Source organism: Rhinoderma darwinii, chromosome 5, assembly GCF_050947455.1.
Source record: "Rhinoderma darwinii isolate aRhiDar2 chromosome 5, aRhiDar2.hap1, whole genome shotgun sequence".
Classification (NCBI taxonomy): domain Eukaryota; kingdom Metazoa; phylum Chordata; class Amphibia; order Anura; family Rhinodermatidae; genus Rhinoderma; species Rhinoderma darwinii.
This window is the reverse complement of record NC_134691.1, coordinates 144,061,993-144,081,136: the sequence shown is the minus strand read 5'-3', so window position 1 is coordinate 144,081,136 and position 19,144 is coordinate 144,061,993. Positions and strand designations below refer to the sequence as shown.

General features: G+C 42.4%; 1 protein-coding gene across 1 annotated transcript; it reads left to right on the top strand.

Moving 5' to 3' along the window:
- The first annotated feature begins 6,646 nt into the window (after positions 1-6,646).
- FAM8A1 (family with sequence similarity 8 member A1) lies at positions 6,647-18,770 on the top strand. The gene is made up of 5 exons (XM_075826603.1): positions 6,647-7,030; positions 9,041-9,161; positions 10,438-10,561; positions 13,359-13,498; positions 16,902-18,770. Exons 1-5 carry the CDS (start codon positions 6,703-6,705, stop codon positions 17,041-17,043), a joined length of 855 nt encoding a protein of 284 aa, XP_075682718.1. The 5' UTR covers positions 6,647-6,702; the 3' UTR covers positions 17,044-18,770.
- Positions 18,771-19,144: the final 374 nt, after the last annotated feature.

Here is a 19,144-nt window from a genome sequence, read left to right as displayed (position 1 = left end):
CTCCAGAACTTAGAGGTGAACTGGACCCCTCGATCCGAGACAATATGCAGAGGTAATCCATGCAGACGGAAGATGTGTTGCATGAAGAGGTCAGCCAGTCGAGCGGCAGAAGGCAGGCCAGTCAGGGGAACAAAATGAGACATCTTTGAAAAACGATCCACCACCACCCAGATCACGCTGCATCCTGCAGAGGGAGGCAGATCCGTAACAAAATCCATAGCAATATGCCGCCAGGGGGCCTCGGGCACCGGCAGTGGTTGGAGCAGACCGGCTGGTCTGGAGTGGGCACCCTTGTTGGCTGCACACACCGTACAGGAGGAGACAAAGTCTATGACATCTTTGGGCAGCGTGGTCCACCAGAACTGACGGGCAATCAGGTCTCGGGTCTTACGGGCACCCGCATGTCCTGCCAGCTTGGAACAGTGACCCCAGCGAAGGATTCTTCCTCTGTCTGCCAGCCGTACGAAAGTTTTTCCTGGGGGAATGCCTCTAACCTGCAGAGGGTTGACAGAGTAGATGCAGGAGGGATCGATAATATTCTGTGGGGACTCCACAGTGTCCTCTGTTTCAAAAGACCTGGACAAGGCTTTGGCCCTCACATTCTTGTCGGCAGGTCGGTAGTGGAGTTCGAACCGGAACCGTGCAAAAAACAATGACCATCTGGCTTGACGAGGGTTCAGGAACCCCCTGCACGAACTTGAAACCATGAAACCGTGGTGGCAATGGCAGCGAGAACCGAGAGTCCGAACTGGAGCTGCCAGGAGGTGTAGCTGGAGGGTCGATCGGAGGAGCCTCACGAGGGGCGATGACGGAAGAAACTAGTGCACCAAGATGCTGCGCCATGGAGTCTACTGCCGCGTAGCGGGGTAGCAGCTGGCCAACTAGGTACAAAACAATGTCTATAGTTCAAAACGGGTACCTGAGGCAATGTAGACAGTGGCAGGATCACGACTTGGCTCTCACAGCAGGTGACGCCGCGGATGCAGCGGGAAGGCACGACTTGGCTTTCACAGCAGGTGACGCCGCGGATGCAGCAGGAAGGCACGACTTGGCTTTCACAGCAGGTGACGCCGCGGATGCGGCGGAAGACACGACTTGACTTTCGCAGCAGGAGACGCCGCGGATGAGGCAGAAGACACGACTTGGCTTTTACAGCAGGTAACGATAGTATGGGATACAGGGTACAGGCAGCAGGAACGGGCAACACTGGGAACTGGAAAACACTGGGAGACCTTTAGCAAGACAGACTAGGGTATACAACAACGCTCAGGCAAGGAACCATTGGGCAGAGCCCCATTTTATAGTCCAGCAGCCATTTGGGCTGATAACTGATTACTGGCAGCTGGACGCGTACTGGCCCTTTAAGGCCGTGCACGCGCGGGCGCGCCCGCCCTGCAGGGAACGGCGCGAGGACCCGAAAGACAGTGCCAGCGTCTGCCAGAGGGAGGAGGACGCAGAGCAGAGAGGTGTCCATGGCCGGGATCGTCAGGGGGTGAGTTAGAACGGCGATCCCCGGCCATGGACGTAACACTGGGCTTGGTTCTGGTGCTGTATTTATGTACTGAGCTTGGTTCTGGAGCTGTATTTATGTACTGAGCTTGGTTCTTGTGCTGTATACATGTACTGAGCTTTGTTTTGGTGTTGTATATATGTACTGATCTTAGTTCTGGTGCTATATATATGTACTGAGCTTGGTTTTGGTGCTATATATATGTACTAAGCTTGGTTGTGGTGTTGTACTTATGTACTGATCTTGGTTGTGGTGTTGTACTTATGTACTGATCTTGGTTGTGGTGTTGTATTTATGTAGTGAGCATGGTTCTGGTGCTGTATATATGTGCTGAGCTTGAATCTGGTGCTGTATATATGTACTGAGCTTTGTTCTGGTGCTGTATTTATGTAGTGAGCGTGGTTCTGTTGCTGTATATATGTACTTAGCTTGAATCTGGTACTGCATATATGTAATGAGCTGGGTTCTAGCACCGTATCTGTGTATTAGCCCGGAGAATTTGTCGCGGCTTACTGCTCACGCCGCACTGTCCTCCACCCTTCTCACAGTGCACAGCCTAACTAAATGGGCTGAGCACGCTAAGGATATTGAATGTGCGCATGTAGGTCTATACGTAATGGGTGCATTTAATATAATGTGTGGCTAGGTAGGTACGTTCGCTTATGTAGATACAGTGAAGGAAATAAGTATTTTGTCCCTTGCTGATTTTGTAAGTTTGCCCACTGTCAAAGACATGAACAGTCTAGAATTTTTAGGCTAGGTTAATTTTACCAGTGAGAGATAGATTATCTAAAAAAAAAAAAAAAAAACAGAAAATCACATTGTCAAAATTATATATATTTATTTGCATTGTGCACAGAGAAATAAGTATTTGATCCCTTTGGCAAACAAGACTTAATACTTGGTGGCTAAACCCTTGTTGGCAAGCACAGCAGTCAGACATTTTTTGTAGTTGATGATGAGGTCTGCACATATGTTAGATGTAATTTTGGCCCACTCCTCTTTGCAGATCATCTGTAAATCATTAAGATTTCGAGGCTGTCGCTTGGCAACTCGGATCTTCAGCTCCCTCCATAAGTTTTCGATGGGATTCAGGTCTGGAGACTGGCTAGGCCACTCCATGACCTTAATGTGCTTCTTTTTGAGCCACTCCTTTGTTGCCTTGGCTGTATGTTTCGGGTCATTGTCGTGCTGGAAGACCCAGCCACGAGCCATTTTTAAAGTCCTGGTGGAGGGAAGGAGGTTGTCACTCAGGATTTGACGGCATATGGCTCCATCCATTCTCCCATTGATGCGGTGAAGTAGTCCTGTGCCCTTAGCAGAGAAACACCCCCAAAACATAATGTTTCCACCTCCATGCTTGACAGTGGGGACGGTGTTCTTTGGGTCATAGGCAGCATTTCTCTTCCTCCAAGCACGGCGAGTTGAGTTAATGCCAAAGAGCCCAATTTTAGTCTCATCTGACCACAGCACCTTCTCCCAATCACAGAATCATCCAGATGTTCATTTGCAAACTTCAGACGGGCCTGTACATGTGCCTTCTTGAGCAGGGGGACCTTGCGGGCTCTGCAGGATTTTAATCCATTACGGCGTAATGTGTTACCAATGGTTTTCTTGGTGACTGTGGTCCCAGCTGCCTTGAGATCATTAACAAGTTCCCCCCGTGTAGTTTTTGGCTGAGCTCTCACCTTCCTCAGGATCAAGGATACCCCACGAGGTGAGATTTTGCATGGAGCCCCAGATCGATGTCGATTGACAGTCATTTTGTATGTCTTCCATTTTCTTACTATTGCACCAACAGTTGTCTCCTTCTCACCTAGCGTCTTACTTATGGCTTTGTAGCCCATTCCAGCCTTGTGCAGGTCTATGATCTTGTCCCTGACATCCTTAGAAAGCTCTTTGGTCTTGCCCATGTTGTACAGGTTAGAGTCAGACTGATTAATTGAGTCTGTGGACAGGAGTCTTTTATACAGGTGACCATGTAAGACAGCTGTTTTAATGCAGACACTATGTTGATTTGGAGCGTGTAACTGGTCTGGAGGAGGCTGAACTCTTAATGGTTGGTAGGGGATCAAATACTTATTTCTCTGTGCCCAATGCAAATAAATATATATAATTTTGACAATGTGATTTTCTGTTTTTTTTTTATATAATCTATCTCTCACTGGTAAAATTAACCTAGCCTAAAAATTCTAGACTGTTCATGTCTTTGACAGTGGGCAAACTTACAAAATCAGCAAGGGATCAAATACTTATTTCCTTCACTGTATATACATACTGTGGAAATCCAGTTAAACATTCTGGACAGCGAATTTCTTTATTTAGAGTCCACTTTAAAATAGGGTGTATTTGGAATATTGTCATTGTTTTACTATATTATTAGAATTATTTTCCATGGCGCGATATACCGCAAAACACCGCGACCCCCCCCCCCCCGCATATGTCTTTGTCTGCAAAACAGGGAACCTGTTGTTAAAAATTTGAATCCCACCCCTGAGTATACCCATGTGATCGCAACAGCCAAGCACTGGCCTTAGCGATCCTGTGCGATATACCCACTGAGACCAGTGATTGGCTGCAGAGATCATGTGGGTATACAAGCACATCATCGCTGCAGTTACGTCAATACACAGTGGCTGGGAGGACTGGAAGCAGTGGCGCTGGAGCGACGTGGATCTGTGAGGTGAGCAATGTTTTTTGGGTTTTTTTTGCATCCTCCCCTACCGTGGACAATTTTTGAAATAAAGCCCCTTTAATAGAAGCCTCTCAAAATCACAATATACTACATTACTTTAGTTTTGAAGTATATAGTGCTAGCAATCTAAGTTTAAGTCCCTTAGGGGGCTTAAGTCCCCTTGGGGGACTTATACAAAAATAAAAAGCAGTCACATAAGAAAAAATGAATACTAAAAAAAATATTCAAAGTTTTAAAATAAGACCTTTTACCATTTTTCCCTACAGCAATGTTCAAAAAATGTAAAATTAACAAAACAGGTATTCCCACATCTGTTAAAGGCCAAACGATTACATGAAAACGTTATTTAACCTGCACGGTGAACGCTGTAAAAAAATAAGTTTTTTTATTTGTAAAAATGGTAAAACATAAAAAATATATATATATAAATTTGGTATCGCCATAATCGTGTCAACTTGTAGAATAAAGTAAACATTATTTGTGGGTGAAATGGGCAAAATACAGCAATACCGCCATTGATTTTTGGGTTTTGTGCGGTAAAAACAAAACTCAAAAATCAATGGCGGTGTTGCTGTATTTTGCCCATTTCACCCACAAATAATCATCTCCAGCTGGTTGTACAAACATGACAATGAGTTCCGTCTACTACCATGGCCGGCAAAGTCAGCAGATCTAAATCCCTTTGGATTTGGTGGAGTGAGAGCATTGAATGGGTAGTCCCAAAATCATAAATGATCACCTATCCACAGGATGGGTGATCATTTGATTGCTGGGGGCCCCACCGCATAGACCCTGCACCAATCACAAAGGTCCTGAAGCCCCAGATACTCCTCACTGCTTGACCACAGGACATTGAATGGAGCTTCATACAAAGTCTATGGGAATAACGGAAACAGCCGAGCGCAATTGTATAAAATTATCGTGTCAATGTGGACCATAATCTCGGAATGTTTCTCGCACCTTTCTAAATAAATACCATGAGGAATTCAATCTGTTCTCAGAGCAAAGGGGGGGGGGGGGGGGGATCTACCCATAGTGCACAAATAACATTTTATGATGTGTGATAGCTCTGTTCATTTACATGGGCCGATTATCAGCCGGACTGCATGAAAAATAGGTGGGAAAGAAGGATGAACTTGCCAATAAGGAATACATATGACAACACATTACGGCTCGATGCGCACATGATGTCCTGACGCTGCCCATCGGGGGTGCCCAGAGCCGAGAGGAAAGTAACCTGCAGAAGAGAAGCCAGGAGTGATGAGAAGTGATTAAAGGGTCTGAATTTTGGGATCTAGGGGCTGGCCTGGGGTCTGAATAATGGGGTCTGGTTCGGAATCTGAACTATGGGTTTTGGTCTAGTGTGGATTAACCCCTTGACGCACAATGACGTGCCGCTACGTCATGGTGCAGGGGAGAAGGAGCATGCTCACGCGCTGAGCCCGCGCCATACGCTGCGGGTGTGAGCTGTGCATTACAGCTGACACCCTGCACTAACGGCCAGGAACAGCAATCACGGCATCTAAGCCGTTAGAACAACTTTTTCCTCTAAAGTAATGTAAAAAATAAACAAAATTGGTATTGCAGCGTCCATAAAAGTCTGAACTATTACAATATAACATTATGTAACTCGCACGGTGAACGGCTTAAAAAAATAAAATCCCCGAATCTTAATGTAAAAATTTTTTAAGAAAAAGTGATCAAAAAGTCGTACGTATCAAAAAAATTCTACCAATACAAACTGCAGCTTGTCCTGCAAAAAATAAGCCATGACACCACTCAATCAACGAAAAAATGAAAAAGTTATGGCTTTCAAAATATGGCAACACAAAATATATTTTTTTTAACAATTAGTTTTTTAAAATATTTTAAAAAAACGATATCACTTTGGTATAACCGTAATCGTGTTGACCAGCAGAATAACATTAATTTGTCCTTTTTACCTCACGGTGAAAGATGTTAAAAAAAAACACCAAAAGAAATGGAGGAATCAAAGTATTTTCCAATTCCAGAATTTTTTTTCCGTTTCCCTGTGGTAAGGACAATATACAGGCAATATTTGGGGAAAAAAATTGACATTCTGACAAACCACGCCCAACTAAACCCCACCCCATTACAAGCCACACCCCGGTAAAAGATGCCCTGTCAAAGCCAAGAGGGTCCTGGAAAAATCTTTCAAATGTTGGCAACTATACATATGGCATGAAGTCCGGAAAACCGTCTGCCCCATGACCACTATATCTGCATTTCTATACTATGTGTGTTTGGTATTGGCTTTTGTTTTGGAAGGTTTGTACTTTATTTATTAGCCATTTAAAAGTCAGCAACTCCGTGTTATACAGCGACCACACAGAGTCCCCAATCGCCCTCAGTACCAGTGAAGGCGGCCTGACAGGCTCACAGTCCTCACTAGTCATTGACGTCATCATTGTGCGCAGGCAGGTTCCTCAGTCAGTGCTGATGACGCAGCTGTGGATGGATTCTGCATAGTCGAGTCATGGCGGAGGCTCCACAAGTAGCTGCAGAGCTGCGGGGAAGGAAGATTCACAGTGCGGGTGAAGCTTCTGCAGGAGGAAACCCTGCGACTAGTAGCACCAGCATGAGCGCGGCGGAGTATTCTCGGAGGCTCCAGGAATGGCTATGGCAGTGTTACTGCGGCTCTATGTGCTGGCAGAACAGTTGCGCTACCGCAGCGGCACTGGTTATGATGAACGCAGGCAACTCCGGGGATCACAGCAGGGTGGCCAGCGGTACGGCCGGAAGAGGTGCCCCCAGCACAGCTCCTGTCAATACCAATTCTACGACGACTGCACCGCCAGCTGCAGGTGACCTGTCACTCCACAGAGCGCGCTCACTACAAGCTGTCAGTGGGAATGTAGTGCTGATAGACGCGGCACTGATTATCGGTGGCGCTGTGCCAGCATAAGACTGGCAGTGCCACAACCGCTATACATTGATGCACATCGGGCTCAGATAATGGCGTATACTTAGGGGGTGCGCTTGCTAATAGGACCCGTCCCCAGGACATTGGTTGCAGGGGTATGTCACTGCACACACTATAGACATGGCTTTCTAGGGACGTTCAGGATGTGAAACATCACGAGTGCATTGTTTATTTGCACTATGCAGTTCAGGAATCCTGAGCAGACGTGTTCTGTGTTGTCTGGTTCAAACCACTTCTTTCCAGGGGGATAGGAACCCCCTCTTTTAGCCGCAGATCAGTGATTCCATTGGGTGCTGTGTAATGCTGTGGCTGCTCTTTCCTCTCTTCGGGTCAGGATCCTGTGATCGGCAGTACTCTATGAGAGCTAGCTGCTTTAAAGGGCTTGTCCAAACAGGGCAAGCCCTTTAAGAACAAATTTATATCTGCTATATCTATTCCTCTATGGAAAGGTCTGAGATCGTTCTGCTGACAATGTAATGTCCATAGGGAGCTATATGCTGGTCGTAGTCATGAAAGGCTTTGTCTGGTAGTCCTAAGCTGAAGTTTATGTAATAAAAGGCTAGGATGTGGGCGATCAGACCATACAAAACTGCACTTCCTGTTTCATTTCTGGATTTGACCATCTTTCTCTGTGTATGGTTGTGTATATTGTGCTATTATTTGGTCATCCATCTGATGGCTGTTTCTAGCTCCTATCTACGGCCAGCATGAGTTTTAGTGACTGCTAGCTAGTATTGTGCATGTACTGTTTTTTGTCGTCCCCCCCCCCCCCCCTATTCTTATGTCAGTCTGTTGTCAATGTCGGAAATGTCTTTTAGCACTGTAATAACTCTTTAACAGGACTAAAAAAAAAATTTGCTTCTGGTGTCTAACTTTTTGGGTGGTTTGGTATTCGTCTCTGTGTTATCAGTTCAGTAAAAAAGTCATATCTGTTTCTAAAGTCTACATGATTTTCTTTACCTCTGCTGATTAAAGGGGTATTCCCATCTTAAACATTTACGGCATATCCTATCCCGTTCTCCGGACAGGTGCAGGTTTCACCTCTGGGCCCCTGACCTATCATGCATCTTGCAGATCTACCATAAATGTTTAAGATGAGAATACCTCTTTGTTTTAGGGGCCCTAATGAGCAGAATTTAGAAGTTGCTCCTGGATCCACTGAACTGCCCCCAAAATTCCCTTCGGGTGTTATAGGAGTCCGTGCTCTATGGTACGGAGCATGTGCCCCTCAGCATGGCTCTAAAAATAAGTCATGGAAGCCGGGCAGATGATTTGTCTCCGTCAATAAGTGTGTTGTCCCAAAGAGCTCACCAATAGAACCCGCTGCCCTGCTCTGAAGAGATCTTTCTGGTGACAAAATCTTTTTTCGATATCTGACTCCCACATTAACAGCAGAACGTGTATGTTATTACTATAGAGCAGGGTGAGATAAGACGTTGACAAACCACTCTAGTGCCACTTGTCTCTGGCGGATAAAATAGGAACGAGGAAGGGAAAATTTAAAGGGGTATTCCAAAATCCTGTGATAATTTTCTCATCGCTGGGACCCCCACCGATCGTGAGTCCCGAACCCCTAGATTCTCTTCACTGCTCGACTGCAGTAAGGAGGACAATGAATAGAGCAGCGGTCCAGAAAGTCCCCCGCATTGGGCCGGTCGCAGGGAGTCCAGGACTTTTTCCAGGTTACACTTGTTGCAGTGGCTCTTCACCCTGACTAATGGGGGTTCTGACTGAGGTACCCCTGTCTGTTACACTCGTGTTCTGATAGGTCAGAAATTGACACCTTTTGCTTGAAATAACATTCACATCTACAAGTATTCACATTAGTATGGTATTTGAATGCTTATCACTTTAAATCTCATTAACTAGAGCTGTTGATCTCTCGTTGTAGGCCGTGAATATATTATTCCATCCTTGGCACAAAGGTTCCGTGCGGAAATGGTGGATTTCTTCATTCTGTTTTTCATCAAAGCAGCTGTTATTTTAACCATAATGCACTTCAGTGGCATCAAGTAAGTGTGTTTTATAGGCAAATTAGTACTAGGAACTCAAGAGCAGCATGACAAACATGATTCTACAGCTCGGAGCTTGTTCACACTAGTGGTTTGTTATAATGGAACAATTCCCTTGATGGAACTGATTTATTTCATGCCGCATATTAGATTGTCAATGGATCACAGCAGATTTATCACCCGTTCTCTTAAGCAAAGAGGCTGCCTCATTTAATAGGGCATAAGGACATTATAGTGGGGGGGGGGAGGAGTCCCTTCTCGGGACCCCACCCTCTATCAACCAGGGTGGAGAACTGCGAACATGCAGCGCCTCTCACTCTGGTAGTCTGTAGGGGTTAGGTTGACTGTTATGAAAAAAAACAAACAAAAAAAAACGTTTTATCTCTAAGAAACATTCTAAGGCTTCGTAAGAACAAATAATTATTTGTAGGTGGAGTTTGTATACACTCCGATGTGTCGGACAAATAACTTTATAATACTGGTCTCCCACATAATATACAATTAATCTCTCTGCCAGTATGCTAGGTGAAATAGCGGATGGGTGAATCAATCTCTCTCCCTGTAGCTGTGCTTAGCCAATAGCCTGTGGACTGAGTGGGGGAGGGTATGCATTATGAACTGTTTAGAACAAGGAGAAATGCATTATTTTACATTCTCCAACCTATATTTGCTTAATTGATCCCTCCCTGAACCTCTATTTCTTGCTGTCAGATTGTGATAATACTATGAAAATAATGGAAAAAAAGAGTTCAAGAAAGTCGAGTAAGTAGATTGTTTTTCTTGATTTAATATAGATATTGAACACTTTTAGAAAGACAGAAGAGCAAATACAAACAGTCCCACCCCTAAACCATATGGAGATTGCCCATCATTACAGGGGTTGCCTGGGTATTTAAAAATAAATAAATGGCTATTCTAAACCAATTATTGAATTCTGACTCCTTTAACCAGAGGAAGAGCGGCTACAGAGAGGGTCTCTCACTCTGGAGGACCAGGCACAGCTATGCATTACATGGACATCCAATTAGTTTCAATGGGAACAGTGTAATGCTTCATTTCCACTGCGGTGGTGCTGCTGGACACTGTGATCGGCATATTCTCGAGGGACCCTTCTTACAAAAAGGGATTGTCCAAAGTGGACAACTCCTTTTAATATACTGGAACCAGTTAATGAAAACATATAATTGTTTTGTTTAGGTTTTTTTTTAATATGTTAATTCTAACTTTTTTTTTTTTTTATGTATTTTTTTATATTTATTTATTTTTAAATCCTCAGAGATATTTCTAAGTTTGCTATGCACTACATAATTGAAGAAGTTGATGAAGATACATCAATGGAAGACTTACAGAAAATGATGGTTGTAGCACTCATATATAGGCTACTGGTCTGTTTCTATGAAGTGAGTCACTTATTGTGTATTTCAACTGTTGTACATAGGCTATGGGTGTACAATAGAATTGACTAGTCAGCTGCTGAAATCATATTAGACTATGTTCACATTACTAGTTTATGCCCTTCCCGTTACTTCAGACGGCAAGAATTGCATAATCTGCAGCACTATTTTTGTAGTTAAAAATAAGGCACCTGACGGACCCCATCATAAGTCAGTCGCAGCTGTCATTACTCTGTTTTGACGGGAAGCCTTGAAAGTGTGAACAGAGCCTTAAAGAGGCTCTGTCACCAGATTTTGCAACCCCTATCTGCTATTGCAGCAGATCGGCGCTGCAATGTAGATTACAGTAACGTTTTTATTTTTAAAAAACGAGCATTTTTGGCCAAGTTATGACCATTTTCGTAGTTATGCAAATGAGGCTTGCAAAAGTACAACTGGGCGTGTTGAAAAGTAAAAGTACAACTGGGCGTGTATTATGTGCGTACATCGGGGCGTGTTTACTACTTTTACTAGCTGGGCGTTGTGTATAGAAGTATCATCCACTTCTCTTCACAACGCCCAGCTTCTGGCAGTGCAGACACAGCCGTGTTCTCCAGAGATCACGCTGTGTCGTCACTCACAGGTCCTGCATCGTGTCAGACGAGCGAGGACACCGGCACCAGAGGCTACAGATGATTCTGCAGCAGCATCGGCGTTTGCAGGTAAGTCCATGTAGCTACTTACCTGCAAACGCTGATGCTGCTGCAGAATCAACTGTAGCCTCTGGTGCCGACACGATGCAGGACCTGTGAGTGACGTCACAGATCTGCACTGCCAGAAGCTGGGCGTTCTGAAGAGAAGTGGATGATACTTCTCATCAGAAAGCCCAGCTAGTAAAAGTAGTAAACACGCCCCGATGTACACACATAATACACGCCCAGTTGTACTTTAACTTTTCAACACGCCCAGTTGTACTTTTGCAAGCCTCATTTGCATAAATACGAAAATGGTCATAACTTGGCCAAAAATGCTCGTTTTTTAAAAATAAAAACGTTACTGTAATCTACATTGCAGCGCCTATCTGCTGCAATAGCAGATAGGGGTTGCAAAATCTGGTTACAGAGCCTCTTTAAAGCAGGTCTGTCAGCTGAATATGCTGCCCTATTAAAGGGCTACATATTACAAAGACAAATCCATTCTCCTATCTGTTTGGCTAAGAGCAGCAATCAAAGAATGCACCTAAATTAAAGTTATGAATCCGGTATATTCATGAGGAAGGTTTTTCTCCCTGCCCTCCACAGTGAGTGATGGGCTGCTGTCCATACATAGCTGGCTGTCAATCACTGCTGAGAGAGGCTGGAGCACTCCTCTCATGAATATACCATTTATAACTAGAAGTCCGGTGTATTCTTTGAACGCTCCCATTTGCCAAACGAAACAATATTTTTTGTGCAGTTTTGGCTAATAAGAGAATGGACCTGTCTCGGTTATATGCTGCCCTTACCTAGGGCGGCATATTCAGCTCTCTGATCCAATTTAAATCTCTCATTTCTCCTGTTTTGTAATTGATATATAAAGAAGCATCTAGTTCTACAGTTGTTGCATCCAACATTATTATTTTTGCTCTGTTAACTGCTGAGGTCCCGGGCACTTTAGCATTTGTGATAAGGACGTGTGAATTTAAGTCCTCGTAACAAAAGGATTTCTTGTAAAATATAAAGTTGGAGTTGTTTTATAAAGACCATTAGAAGACAAAAACTACATTACAAATATAGCAGAGCCTATCAGACTGCACTTTTAATATTTGTAAGAGGGGTTGAAAAAGTACTCCATTGGCCTTTTTGGTTGCTACAGTGGTCACAAGCAATAGCTAACTACCCTTCCAACACCAAACAATGTAAACGTTTAAGGCAAACCCATCGATAAGCTATAAAATAAAGGCATCTTCTAAATCCGTACCTACTGCGACCACTAAATATCCTCAAATCTACAAAGATATGGTGTAGTGTCAAAATGTGGAATGTTCGTAAATGGAGCAAGCACACTTTAAGTGTCTTAAAGGGAACCTGTCATCAGCATTTCACCTATTGAACTCTTCTCACCCCTCGCTGGCCGTTGCTGTCAAAAGTTCATTACGGTTATCCCCTCTCCTAAACTCCTCCTCCGGCCGTAAATAACGGTCTGCAAACATTTAGTGCCTTTTATGGTAATAATCCATCAGTCTCGTTCGTTCGTTCCTCTTCTTATGCCCGTCTACCGCCAAAAACTGACCTGCACTGAAAGCCCGGCTGACATAGCAGATAGCACGTGCACCCATCATGTATGGTCTGACGCCCGTCCCTGCTTTGCCCGGGTCTCAAATCTAGTTACTGCGCAAGCGTGGGATTTTGTGTGTGCTGGGGGGAGGCGAGGAGCGGTCAATCAAAAGTAAGGCGGTGGAGTTAACTCAGGCTTGAGGAATGAAGAAATTATTTTTTCAAACAAATATGACTCTTATGCTCATTAGCATGTGGAACGGGGACACCAAAAAACGGAATACTAAAGTTACAGAGCCTATTTACAAGGTAATTATAGGCTACATAAAAATGATTTTTCACCCACTTCCACCAGGTATTGCTGGTTTAATAGGTGAAATGCTGGTGACAAGTTCCCTTTAGGTCAATGGCATTAACAGAACAACCAGGTATAGACACAAAGTCAAAGTTATCATGCTCTACCATAATTTACTATAGTGCAAATATTAAGACTAGGCTGAGATGATAGTTTTTACAGTGTGGAAACCTGTGCTTACAATTCCTTTTTTTTGTTTCGTTTTATTTGTAAGATTATTTGCATTTGGGGAGCTGGTGGAGCAACTCCGGGAAAGTTCCTTCTTGGTCTTCGAGTTGTGACATGTGATAGCTCTGTGCTGGTTGCACCAAACAGAGTGTTAGTGATCCCTTCCACAAATGTAAATATGACTGCGTAAGTACTCGCTGGGATCTTTTGTTTCTTAGTACGTTATTACACTGATTTTGTGGTTGGTTTTTATAAAGAAGATTCGTCTGAAGAGTTTTGTCATCAATGCAAATGAATATTGAGGTAATGTAAAGAATTGTGGCTTATTGGGTAACCTGTTGAGTGAAAATATACTGGTGTGAGGTAAAGGTTTTGCAGACACTATGGATCAATATTTAGATGGAATCACATTAGTGACATTTAAAATGTGCCCACATTGGTAACGTTGGTGCAGGGAACTCCTCGAAAAGATTCAGCCATCAGTATAAAGGCGCAAGGGGGATTTAGTGCCTGTCGTACTATAAAGAGACTTGGAGTAAAATGCGCCTAATATATAAATTGCCCCGACCCTTCTAAGCGCCGCCCACTTTTTAGAAAGAAATGGTACAAAAGTCAAACTTTTTACTGTCATTTGTGCTGTTTGATTTTTCTCTGCCAGAAGGCCTTTACATGTCTTGAGATAGGTGTGGATTCGCGATTGCATATCCTAATTTATACTGTTGAGCTGCTCCGCTTCCTAACCTCATAATCTCACCTGATACTGCTCCCAAAACCTAAAGACAAAACGTAATGTCTCCATCTCGAATTTATTTATTTTTTTTAAATTTATTTTTTTGTTGAAACTTGTAGCATAGCTTTAAACCTTCATTCCCACCCAACTTTGTCACACTTTTCTAGTATGGGTTGCAGTTAAGTCACTGTACTATTTGGAAGGTAACAATCTATTTACACCCCTGTGGGGCACTAGAATTCCAAAAGAACTCAAGATATAGGGTGGAATCACAACTATTGCACCGGTCCTATATTTTAACAACATAAGGCATCCAACCTTTCCAGCCTGTCTTTAATCCTAATTTAAGGCATGTTTACATGCAATTTTCCAATGATCGGAATGATTTTCCATACCAGATAGTACCTAAAGTTCCATCAGAACAATCAACAGTGATGTCCTTCTTTTCTGGCCGGAGGGAAGCGTAATTGTTGCCTAGACATGTGCGCTCAGAAATGTCGCTACTTAGTGACCTATGTTTACTAATACCACCGACTACTATTTTTATGTATGCACGATCAATGTCAATTGTTGATTTTCTTTTCACTCGAAAATGAATCGTAAAGATAATTGCCCAATTTAAATAGGCCCACCCAAGCCTTTTCTGGGGTAGTACGTTGAGATTAGAGCGGCTGTGAAATACATGCATTTTTGGCATTAACGCTTTTGTGATTTCTCAATGCGCCAATATATTCAAAAACACTGACTAATGCCTCGTGTGTAATACACTTTAATTGCATTGCCATTTTTCTAAGGTTCTGTTTGCACTGTAGCTTTTTTTTGGCATCAAATTTTTATTTGTATTTTATTGATTTTTTTCATATATGCACATTTTTATTTTATCAAAAATTATGTTACATGTTACAAACATTATATAGCACCAATAGAGAAACCGCATGTTTAACCCATAGGAATAAAAGTTACATGAATTTTATTGGTATACATTAGAAGCCAAATACAAATTATATAAAAAATGACACCGTAGAAATTACATAAAAGACAATGGTGAGTATGCGGGGCAAAAATATGGTCACAAACAAAAGGGGAGGGACCCCAGGCGAAGCTTTCTGAGTGAAACGTGCGTCGGGTTGGGTGGGTATGCATGGTCACTGGATTTTTGGTTCTCTTTATTCATTCAGGAATACCAGCTTATTTACCCTGTATCCTATACTATATGCACTTCTCCGCTTCATCTGTCTTGATTTGCTGATTTGAGTTATTTAACTGTCTGGTGGTTTGTGAAAAATTCATTCCCTTTTGGTTTTCAACCATATTTTTTGCCCTGCATACTCACCATTGTCTTATGTGATTTGTACGGTGTATTTTTTATATACTATTTGTATTTGGCTTTTAATGTATACCAATAAAATTCATGTTACTTTTATTCCTATGGGTTAAGCATGCAGTTTCTCTATTGGTGCTATATTTTGATTTATACGTGGTTCTTTTGACCTGTGATATCCTAAACATATCCCTTTGATTGGATCAGTGTTTTGCATCGGTTCTTATGTTACAAACATTTAAAGAGGCTCTGTCACCACATTATAAGTGCCCTATCTCCTACATAATGTGATGGGCGCTATAATGTAGGTGACAGCAGTGCTTTTTATTAAAAACACATCCATTTTCATTACGTTATTAGCAATTTTAGCTTTATGCTAATGAGTTTCTCAATGGACAACTGGGCGTGTATTACTTTAGACCAACTGGGCGTTGTACAGAGGAGTGTATGACGCTGACCAATCAGTGTCATGCACTTCTCTCCATTCATTTAGGCAGCGCATAGGGATCCTTTTAGATAAGTATGTGCTGTCTTATACTAACACATAACGATACCGAAGTGTTTAGACAGTGAATAGACATTCCACGGGATGTCTATTCACAATCCCTGCACTTCGTTAACGTTTCTGTGGTAGTTACAGCAGAACAAAGCGTAATCTCGCTGTAACCTGTCATCTACAGCGTAATCTCGCGAGATTACGCTTCCTCTGCTGTAACTAGCACAGAAACGGTAACGAAGTGCAGGGATTGTGAATAGACATCCCGTGGAATGTCTATTCACTGTCTAAACACTTCGGTATCGTTATGTGTTAGTATAAGACAGCACATAGTTATCTAAAAGGATCCCTATGCGCTGCCTAAATGAATGGAGAGAAGTGCATGACGCTGATTGGTCACTGGTTGGTCAGCGTCATACACTCCTCTGTACAACGCCCACTTGGTCAATAGTAAAACACGCCCAGTTGTCCACTGAGAAACTCATTAGCATAAAGCTAAAATCGCTCATAAAGTGGTAAAAATAGATCGTTTTTTTTAAAATAAAAAGCACTGCTGTCATCTACATTATAGCGCCGATCTCCTTATGTAGGAGATAGGACACTTATAATGTGGTGACAGAGACTCTTTAAACAATCCCATACCAACCCCCACCCTTACCCAAAGTCCAAAACAAAAACTCCAGAGAGTAGTACGTTATACAGATGCAACCGATATCCTCATTGATTGTCAATCTCCCCATACAGAGATAACATTGTGCTGTCACATTTTGATGGCAAGAATAGCGCAGCATACAATGCTTTTCATGCCATAAAAACGATTTGAATCTTGGCAGGTCCCAATTTAAGTCAATGGGGTCCATTGGTATCCATCACACAACAGATCCAGCGTAGTATCGTGGCCTCTTATGAACGGATGCCACGGCGCATATGTGAACATAGCCTTACTGAGGGTTCAAGTACTAAAGTCTTTGAACATATATCAACATTTGCTTTGGAAATTTAGAATTTTTCTTTGATATGTCTTTATTATATTTTTCCCTAGGTCGACTGTGCGAGCTGTGATCAAGAACTTCTCCATAGCGTTCTTTTTCCCTGCATTCATTACCTTGCTATTCTTTCAGCATAACAGAACAGCCTACGACATTGTAGCAGGCACCATAGTTGTAAGACGGAACATAAGATGATGCAAACGTGTGAAAAACGTGTGTTCAAAACACTGTGTGTGATTGGATCATTTACTTCTCGATTCCTCTGAGAGGCTATTTATTGTCAAGGGCTTTTCTAAATCTTTGCTAACCACAAGAGGTGTTATTGATTGGTCATACCTAAGGTAATCTTCATACAACTACTTGAAGAATGATCTTATTCATTGTCACCAATCTCTTCAGATGATCAGTATTGTTAAGTGGAAAAATACAATGTACTTCTAATGCTTTCTAATGAAGGACCATCTCAGGGTTTTTACAGAGGGCATATAGTATGGAGCAGAAAATCCTGCACAGTCTGACTTTTGTAAAAAAAACAAACACCAAAACCTCCTGATGCTTCTTTTTAGAAATGATGCACATATATGTAATATGTAACATCCACAACAAGACAATAATATTAAAGTGTAAATGATATAATAAAGATTATTTTTAGCACATGTGTGTAACTTATCTGCAGGCAAAAGCACAATTTTACCATTTTTAAACCTTGTTGGCAGCAAGGCCGGGTTGACACTGCCTCTTAAATTTAAAGCATGACCTATCCTTGGCATTTTCTCGCTATTCATCTTCTTTGAGTAATAAAAAATGTGGGATACAAATGTAGGAAAAACTTGTGTATGATATTAGGAGCTGCACTGCACCCGCTGTGAACTCGGCGTTAAAGCCCCTCATCCGGCAGAGATAAATTAAACTAGGTCATATAGTGTGCCCATATAGAGTTAAGCTAGTGAAAGCGCTGAGCTTGGGTGCGGGGCTGTATGCGGTGTCTGGCATCCAGCTGAAAGGGACATTTGGATGCCGCAGTCTGAGGAGACCCTTCTCCCACAATTCTGAATGACTGACGTACCTCACCATACTCCTCCCAAGGTATCAGCTGGATACCAAGACCCCCAAGCTCTGGTTCTGGGAGGCGTCTAGTGGGAACTTAGTTTAACCCTTTAAAGATATCGGGACAGATTGTCAAACTCTTATTCTGAAACGGTGGCATGCTTTATAATCGATGTTAATCATTCTAACCTATTCCATCCCCTGTGGCCAGTGATAATCATGTAACTCCAGTTGGTGTTCTTTCAGATTTTCCTTTCATTGCATCAGATTTTATTTGACACAGATTATGTAACTGGCTGAAATTATCTGTATGTCGCTGCAAACAAATATCTCTAGTGGATACGGCTCTAAATACACCATGAAAAAAAATAATTAGATATTTTATGCAGAACTATAAAACAGTAAGATCCATGTGATGCAGAGACCTATGTTAGGGGAGTATGTGTTAAAAAATATATATGTGAGATATACACATGCTTATACAATATTTCTGATCAGATAAACCCCTGCAAGCCTTTTATGAGGTTGTACGTTGGAGGTCGCTGTGACGTGTTTGTAGTTTTAAGGTTCACGATTTTGCATTGCACTTTAGCGTGTCTGGTAAGGTATGTAAGTGGATTATGAAGTCTGTCTAGTTTAAAGAGGACCATAAAATTGTAGGAGAAATAACCGTGAAATGGCACAACGCAGAGTTCTAAGAAAAGATGTTCCAGAAGTTTTTATTCTTTGGGAAATACAATTATTTACTAAAAACAGACTTGTTGGAAAAGGTGACAGGCTCTATTAAAGTGTCCCAAAGCCACCGAGATATGAAAATAATGTATTTTGGTCAAATTAGAAGTAAATTACACATGTTATTTGGTCAGTTTATCAAACGCTATTTACATTTTTTTTAATTTTTTCATAGTTTTATAAGGGACTGAGCAGAAAGATATCTGTGCTTGGAAAGGAAAGAGGTAAAAGCCAATATAATGTGTCAATTAAAGGGGTAGTGCCAGTTTAAGAAGTGATTAATGGGGTCCAAACTCTGGGACCCCGACCGATCCCAAGAACTAAAGTGCTGAAGCCGTTCTGGTGTAATTGCTGTGCAGGGGAACTTTGAAGTAAATGGAGCTGTGCTGCAATTCCAAGCACAGAAGGTGAACTGAAGCTGCGCTGCAGAGGAGCTGCAGAGCTTGAAAAGTAATTGTACTATTAGAAAACTTGATCTGTCTTAGAGACTAAAGTCAAGAACAGATCATTTCTTTCT